Below are 9,146 nucleotides of genomic sequence, written 5' to 3' on the forward strand. Positions count from 1 at the left end.
CAGCCCTGCTGTGTGAACCGCGTATCGCCTTGCGATTACTGCGGTGCACGCATCCTCGGGCTTGGACCCCTAAAAATAGTATGCTGCCCTGGCTTGTAGGGAAGGTACTTCATCTTCTAATGATGTTTTTTTTTTACTTTTTTTCTTATAATATTGCTATATTTACTATGTATAAATCAGTAGTAATTTCATTTTTTCACATATCTACATTCCTAGTGGCCTTTTCTGCTCTCACCGGACTGACGATACAGCTGAAACTTTCGCTTTTTGATGCCCAGATATAATCCCTCGATGGTCTTCTGCATGTCATTTTGGATTGTTGCCATCTTTAAACGACAACAAAGAAATTAATTAATGCCCATCTCAGTTTACAATCCCTCTTTTCAGATCCCCTGTATAAGAGCAGAGCCAAATGACTCTTTAAATATGCCATTACATTTTTTTTTTTAAGTACCTGAGGACCAGTGCTGAACATCAGCCACCCACTGCTGAACTGTGTCTTGCTGTAGAGATAACTCAGTGGTGAGTTTCTCCAGGTCCTTTGATGCCTCTGTGATCCGTTTTTCAGTCTGTCCAAATGAAATATCTGTGTTAACAAATGCTGAGACACAATAATAATGCGGAATAATGTGTTGATCAGCAAATCCACCTCAGACACAACGCATGTAGTGGTCGAGGGTTTGATCCGTTAGATGGAGTCCTATGTGGAGCCTGGGGTCCCAGCTAACGCTAGCTAGCTATGCTAGGCGAAACAGCGTCGACAACACGTCAGTATCACATTATTCTGGGGATATCGGAAAATCTTCGCAACAACGAGCAAGCGAGTGATTATGTGCATTCACTGAGTGAATATTATGAAAATAGAATATTAATTTCTCGCCATAAATGTAATCAAAACGCATTTTTATGCAGAAACTAAGTCAAAATATTGATTATTTCACTAAAAATGAGAGAAATGTCCGCCATGTTTTTTGTTCTCACTGCCGGAATCTTGAAAGTCACGTGACTTGGACGCAAAACGGTAGAAAAAGAATAGGCATAAAAAACGTGACAGTCATACATTTCAAGGACTATTATTGTAACCCCTCTACGTTATTGCACATTGGACCAACGTAGTCAGTGTACATTTTTATATGAGACTGGGTTGACCTCCGTTAGTCCCTGTTAAAAGACAGTTAACACAACAAAAAGATGTTTACTTTATGAATGCTATAACATAACGTTATTACATGGGAAACTACTCATACATGTAAGCCTTCGTTGAACGTTGCTAGTGAAGTAAACACGGTGCAGTGTTACCTCCCGTCTACAGATACAACCAGTGATAAACATACCAACTTTCTAAATCTCTGCTAACGTTATGCATATACGGTAACGGCATATAAAAAGAGATGAACATGCCACTGTACATTAAACTTAACAAAGACAGCAACTTAGCTAACAGCTGAATGTTAATGATAGGTTCAGTTAGCTAACGTTAGCTCAGGGTTTATCTTCCTACACATATGCATACTTCTTTGTCTATGGGAAATTTACTGAATGAAGGACTCTTCGGTCCTTCGGCGGGTGTTGATGACGTGGCATCCTCCAAATTCTGTCTTTGGAGGGGCCTTCCTTGAAATTGGGAAAAACCTAGTGTATGAGGAGACAGAAGAGGGGCAAAAGAGCGGGACTGCTGGTTAAGTTGAAGGCCAGCAACCCACAATCCCGTCACTCTTCTTGTCCGAGCATTGGATAAAAAGATGGACTTACTAAAATTGAGACTGTGCCAGAGGGAGATGCAAAACTGCTGTGTCTTTGTACTGACAAAGACCTGGTTCCATAGCAACATTCCAGACTCTGTGTTCCACTTTGAAGAGTGAGTTTTCTTTCACTCTGCTCGAACTTATCTGTCGGGAAAAACAAGGGGAAAGGGACTCTGCATCTATGAAAACCCATCCATTTTGTGGATGACAGACACTGCTCTGAAGCAGTTAAAGAGTTGATTATTAAATGCCAACTGCACTACCTGCCACGCAAATTTACCGCTGTATTTATAGCTGTTGTATATGTCCCTCCACGAGCTAATTCTAACGCGGCCCTAAATGAACCATTGAACACCACCATTGCCACTCAAGGGGAAAATACACTCCACAAAGTGTAAACAAACAGACGCGGAACATGCAGACCCCCACCGCCACTTTGTGTATTGAAGTCACTTACTTATTTTTCTAGTTGTTGTCCCTTTCTGATTGTTCTGTATGAATATTAATTGTAGCCTAGAAAGAATTAGATATAGCTTATAGAGATTTGTGCATATGGTATAAAACATGTTCTCACGTTGTGAATACGGGTTTGAAATTAAGCCTAAAGTCCTTAAAGGGTCCATTTCCCGAGGAACATTATTCCCTCTGCTCACTTTTAAGGCAAAGGCTAAATACAATACATTTTATTTATACAGTGCTTTACGTGGTAGGCTAGTCAAAGACCCTTTACAGTAAAACCAGCACATTTATCACATAAAAACAGAAACATGAAACTAGCATATTTAAAGCAATTAAAACACAGTGTAGCCTACAACTTTGTAAAATGTGGAGTGACTATAGCCTAAGGAGATATTTTTACACCCTACACATTCAGTCAGTCCGTTATGGTCTGTTCGGCTTTTTCTCTCCGTTTGATAAGAGCTGTATTTCTCTTTCTGCATATTAAATCCTTCACCTCCTCGTTAGTTTCCATTTAAGCTGCTGCTCATTGGGTGAAACAAATGGCGCATGCGTCTTCTTAATTCTTCATCAGTAAATCTGTGATCGATACCGTGGTCCATGTGAGAAAGCCTTGAACGTGCACTTATCCCAGCTATCTACACCTGGCTTGACATAGCTTCACCTGTTCATCCTTGGCAATCGTGCAACCGATTAAGCCGCGATGAGCAGATCACACTAAGTCAAGCTGCGCTTATTCATTTATCTTGGATATCTTTATTCTACTTTCGTGCAACAGGCCCCAGGCATTGCTGCGTGGAAAGCACTAGGATTAGGCAATGGTTATTGTCACTACATATGTGAGTCAAGTGCAGATGTGAGTTGCGCATGTGTCACTTTGCGACAAGTAGCCCACTGATGTGTTTCACATGAGTCACGTTGCGACAAGTAGCCTAGCCTACAAGATGCTAACGAGAGACTTTTGTAATGGAGTCACATGATCGGCATGACAGAGATGGCGGCTTAAGTTATAGCTCCTGGCCCAATTTTGCCAAATAGTTTTGTTGTATCACATTGTAACACACACGAAAGTAGAATAAAGATATCCAGGATAAGTGAAAAAGTGCAGCTTGACTTAGTGCGATCTGCTCATCGCGGGTTAATCTGTTGCACGTTTGCCGAGCCAGGATGAACAGGTGAAGCTATGTCAACCCAGGTGTAGATAGCTGGGATAAGTGCACGTTCACGGCTTTCTCAAATAGACCACGGTATCGATCACAGATTTACTGATGAAGAATTGAGAAGACGCACGCGCTATATGTTTCACCCGATGAGCAGCAGCTTCTAATGGAAAGTAACGAGGAGGGAAAGAATATGCAAAAAGGGAAATACGGCTCTTATCAAACGGAGAGAAGAAGTCCAACAGACTATAGCAGACCCGCCTGAATGTGTGGGGTGTCAAAATATAGCTTTTGCCTCAAAAGAGAGCAGAGGGAACTAATGTTCTTCGGGAAATGGACCAAGGACTTTAGGCTTAATTTCAAACCCTTATTCATAACGTGAGAACATGTTTTACAACCATGCACAAATCTCTATAAGATATTCCTAATTATTTGTAAAATTAATGTTTATACAGAACAATCAGAAAGGGACAACAACTAGAAAAAAAGTGACTTCAATACACGTTGTGAGCATATACTGTATGTAAAACAAAATTAATGTTTTTTTAGTCTTCTGACAAGTGACCGCACCAAAATTAAAAGATTAAGAAGCATTGTGGTGTTCCCGGTGTGATGAATGTGAACTACACTACATACGTAGCCTACTGTATAAAGGCCACGTTATTGGTCCTGTGATGTGAGACTAATTGAGAAGGTCATGAAAGCAACAGGCAGCTTCGAGACACTACCGTCCCACGGGGAAAAGTCCCACTCCGCATCAGGGTGCCAGTGCAACATTATTTTTTAGCTTTATTAGATTAACCATCTAAACAACTGTAAGGTTTAAATTCAACTCGCGACAACTATAGTGACAATTAGGCTAATGCATTTTAATAAAAGTAAAGCAGAACACATGCAGAAGACAACGGAATAACTGTTAAACACGTTTATTTCGGATCAGACGGCAGCTGATTTGACACATGAGACTCCAGGATTAATTTTAGCCCGGCTGTTAGCCTGCTCTGGACCAGGCTAGCCGCAAGAACAAATCTCCATGGTTACTTTCTATGGAGCTAGAACAGTGACAGTAACCTGTGGTATTGAAAATAAAATTTGGCATTGAAACAACAAATATTGGCATTGAAAACTGTTGAACTAAAGTATAAAACACAAACATCAAAAAGTAATAATCTCATAATCCTATGATATTATTTCACTTTGACGTTTGTTTGCATCATGACGGATTTTTCAATGTCAATTTAAATTTTTTATTGATGTCTGTGTTTTTTCAAAGACAGTTTTTTTTTTTTACGCTGTCAAGATTTTTACAATGTCACTGTTTTCAGTTTCAACTTTCTGTCACTGTTTTGGCGTAGGGAGGAGGGGCCTGAGGGGAGGGGCAAGGGGGCGTGGCTTGAGGGAATTTACATAGGCTGCTGGCGAGAGACCACACCTCCAGACGAATCCTGCCATTTTTTCACACAGAAAGCCTAGAAACCTATTATGGGAAAAAATGGCCAATATGAACAGATTTACTTGAGATTTGGAGGTTACAGGTGAAAGTGTGGAAGACATTGCAGATATGCGGTTTTAACAAGCCTGGGAGGATTTGTTTGGAGGTGTGGTCTCTCGCCAGTAGCCTCTGTAAGTTACCCGTAAGCCACGCCCCCTTTAACCCTCTCCTCAGGCCCCTCCTCCTTATGCCAAAACAGTGACAGAAAGCTGAAACTGAAAAAAGTGACATTGTAAAAATCTTGACAGGGTAAAAAAAAAAACTGTCACTGAAAAGACACGGACATCAAGAAAAAATTTAAATTGACATTGAAAAACCCATCATGATGCAAACAAAATCAAAATGAAATGAAATAATATCATAGGATTATACGATCATTACTTTTTGATGTTTTATACTTCAGTTCAACAGTTTTCAATGCCAATATTTGTTGTTTCAATGCCAAAATTTATTTTCAATACCACAGGTTACTGTCACTGTTCTAGCTCCCTAACTTTCTGGGTTTAATTCAATCTTCTTCTTGCAACCGAGTCAAAGCTAAATTCATCCAGGATAACTTGAATATCCCGGCTTAATCCCTTATCCTGGTTTCGTGCAACAGGCCCCTGAAATTCAAAAGCTGACGAGGGAGACATTCAGTCGGCAGTGAACATACACTGTTATTAGGCCGTCAGCTATCAACGTTTGTCCCCTGGGTCATCAAAAAGCATTTATGTTGACAATTGGAAATGGAGGTTGCTGTTCTTTCTGAGTCAAACCTGACATTAGTGACAGCCTTTCAGAGCACCAATGCAGGGCGCTGTCAGTGTTTCGGTTCCTGGAAAATATTGCTTCATACTCCCATTGGCCCTCCTACCGCTGGACTGCATCAAGTCAGCCTGAACAAAGGCAGACACTACAGGAAGTAAATAGCCTTCCTTCAGATTAAAGAAATGAACGTGTAGCCTACCATTGCTGGGTGAAAAGGACAATTAGGTGAACATGTAAAAGGACATTAGAATAACATGCTTGACTCAAAACACTTGAACGACAAAATTAAAAAAAATATGAGTAAATATCGGCAAAATGCAAATTGAACATGAATGAGTTTGTTCTCACATGAAGGTTTTATTTTGAAATGCACAACTACATATGCATTTATTTTTTTAGAATAGCTAACTTTACACTGATGTGGCTGTACAAAACATTGCCTACTGTACAGACATCGGTTGGCGTTAATCCAACTCCTCAAACAGCAGCTGGGGAACAGCTTTTATAAGACATCTATAAAATATGGAGGATTTTAATTGAAGTAACGGGATTAAACACGCTGGATACTTTTCCTGCCACTCTTTCCCCTTGGACTCTTGGACACTCCTTAATTTTTGTTCGCTGCATGTGGACCGAGTTCAGCAGCGATCCCAGCAGACGTTCCCTGGTGGTTTGGTAAGTTAGTACTTTCCCCCCGCTAATAATCGATTTTTTTGAGTTCGTGAAAGCTACAATGACCGTAAAGGGATCTCTGGGTCTGGGTTTCACGGGCGGCTCAGGCAGCTCAGTCCGACTCGCCTTAAATTCAACCAACGGAAAACAAAATTGGATGGTACCTTAACAACAGCAAAACCATAAGTCACACCACATCAACGCAGCATCATCACAAACAATTAGCACACCAACTCCATATATAGTAGTCGATCTCAGCACAACCAGTGATAACCCGTGTAAAGTAACCTAATCCTTAATCTGACCACAAAAATGAAAACTACCGCAGTGTGTTACATTTAATCAGGTGACAGTTTCATTTTGCTGTTAAATCACGAATTATTATGTGTGAAAATCACATGAACATCAGTGAACAAAAACACTTCTGAGGGAATACAACAGCATGCATAAAGAAGGGGGTAAATTGTCACATCAAGGACCAACCAGACATACACAAAACAATGAAGCCCACCCAGGAGGCTATAATACAGTAGGCCCTAAGCATTTAAAACAAGTTATGATTGTGTACAGGCTTTCCTCTGATGGGAAAAGTCAGTAGCACATTCTCTCATAATACTAATATCTGGTAAATAAAATAACGCTGAACTTTTCTGCACTGAATTGTAGTCCCTCTGAACCTTCAAATACCTTACGTGGTCCCTGAACCTCTTTGACAAACAGGCCTGTTAGGCATCAGTCAAAGACAAAGAAACCTTTGAAGTTTAAAAGTGTTTTTAAACTAAAGACGAAACATACAATTTACAAGTGATACAGCGGCAATAGCCGATCCTCTGGCAGCTTATGTTGCTCACTACAGTGGCATGCTGCTTGTGTTCCACTAACACCTGTTACCTGTCTTTTTCTCCCCTCCTTCCTTTGCCTTCATTTCCATTTCAAAAAGAAAACAAGAGCAGTCAGAAAGGCTTGTTAGCTTTATTTTCTGTCATTGTTTCCTTTTTTGCTGTATCCGAGCGGCAGGAATTGATCTTCAGAAGAAGAGGAAGAAGAAGAGAGGAGTAGACTACAACGCTGAAATCCCATTTCCCATTTCAGAAGTTGAAGTAATAATAATAGTGATAACATAAAGTAATAATTCAATCTACACAGCTCTACAAAGAAGGAAATATCTCTCCATTCCCATTATAAACCTTGTCTCCATCTTTTCCAGGAGAAGACAGAAAAGTAGGACTTCAGTAGGGAACTGTCAGTGACAAACAGTAAAGTAATCTGATAAATCCTTGCTGATGTACACACAGTTAATATCACCAGCCTTTGGGTGCACACCATCTATTTAAATTAAGGCCCCCAGGAAGTGTGCTGGGCTTTGAAGCCAATTTAACACAGCGACCAAACAGTGAAATTGCAACTTCCTTGTGCGTCACGCGATTTTATTGGGGCATAAGAATACTTTTCCCCATAATTTACATGAGGAAAGAGATGTCTGTAAATTAGTGGATGTTTTTCCAGCATCACAACCTTGGGAAACCTTCAGAATTTGATCCAGATGAGGAAATCTGTTAGAAAAACAACAATAAAAATTAGCCAGAAGAGCAGAAAACTAAAATCTATCTATGGATAGGAACCAAACAATAGAACAACTCTGACTGATTATGTAACTACCCAAAGGCCAATTTTACTGTCTACAATAATTACGTTTTTTGGTTCAGTCTATAGAAAATGGCAACTGCTCTCAGTGGCCGAAACCCTGGAGGACGAGGACCGAACCGAAGTAAGGGTCGGATTTTAGGCATTTTTGATGCCATCCAGGATGCAGTGGGGCCAGTGAAACAAGCAGCTGCTGACCGGCGGACTGTGGAGAAAACCTGGAAACTCATGGATAAAGTTGTAAGTTTGAAGTGATGAACCCATTATACCTGTCTGCCAGATGGTAGGAGGCACTTTGTTGTAGATACACATGTAGAAATGGATCTAATGCTAAAGGGGTGAACATGTGTTTGTAGATCATTTTCTGATTGTGTATTCAGTTAATTAAAGTATATGTTTTATACCCTCTAATGTTACACACGGCTGGTACATATTTGTCAAAATCTATAATAACTCATTGATTAAGTGTCCAAGAACAGTATATCACCGATTTGTTAAACCTTATTCAACCAGATTCTAAATAAAGGTGCTGGCAACACTGTTAGTGTGTTGTCTGAACAAAGTTAATACCTAGAAGTGTGTCTTTGCAATAAAGATAATAGGAGAATTTGCACAATACAATAATTACATTATTGACCTGCGTGACATCTTAGAGTTTTCCTTTAAGTTGATTAACTAGAGTTCAGAGCTCACTTTTCCTCATGTGTAAACACAAATAAATGTTGGAGCAAGTAGTCATTAATGGATTTCTTTGCCACAGGTCCGCCTTTGCCAAAATCCTAGACTCCAGCTGAAAAACAGTCCACCTTACATCCTGGATATCTTACCTGATGCCTACCAGCACCTGCGACTTACACTAGGAAAATATGAAGAGAACCAGAGACTCACACAGCTCAGTGAGAATGAGTACTTTAAAATCTACATTGATAGCCTTATGAGGAAATCCAAACGGGCCATCCGGCTCTTCAAAGAGGGAAAGGAGAGGATGTATGAGGAGCAGTCACAGGACAGGTAAGAGAACTTTTGATGAGAAAATATTTTTATCTTGATTATAATTTACTTCATAGAGGCTTTTGTGTTTACAATGGAGGGTGACCAAGCTCATGGCATACAGGGGGAAAACCACCTCAAAGTTTACAGGTTTATGGACAGAGATGGCAAAAGTACTCACTTTCCGTACTTAAGTAGAAGTACAGATACTTGTGTTAAAAAATACTCTGGTAA

The 9,146-nt window shown here is 40.1% G+C and overlaps 1 protein-coding gene across 3 annotated transcripts in view; it reads left to right on the forward strand.

Annotated features, from left to right (window-relative positions):
* The first annotated feature begins 6,018 nt into the window (after positions 1–6,018).
* cblb (Cbl proto-oncogene B, E3 ubiquitin protein ligase) overlaps positions 6,019–9,146 on the forward strand; it is an 88,183-nt gene continuing 85,055 nt past the window's right edge. For all 3 annotated transcript variants that reach the window (XR_004658942.1, XM_034889170.1, XM_034889171.1), the window contains exons 1-3: positions 6,019–6,281; positions 7,985–8,162; positions 8,683–8,933. Coding sequence is in view for 2 of the 3 variants with exons in the window: in XM_034889170.1 (XP_034745061.1) it covers positions 7,995–8,162; positions 8,683–8,933 (419 nt within the window). In the remaining variant the exon portion in view is untranslated. The remainder of the gene's footprint in view (positions 6,282–7,984; positions 8,163–8,682; positions 8,934–9,146) is intronic.

Source organism: Etheostoma cragini, chromosome 13 (genome assembly GCF_013103735.1).
Source record: "Etheostoma cragini isolate CJK2018 chromosome 13, CSU_Ecrag_1.0, whole genome shotgun sequence".
NCBI lineage: Eukaryota > Metazoa > Chordata > Actinopteri > Perciformes > Percidae > Etheostoma > Etheostoma cragini.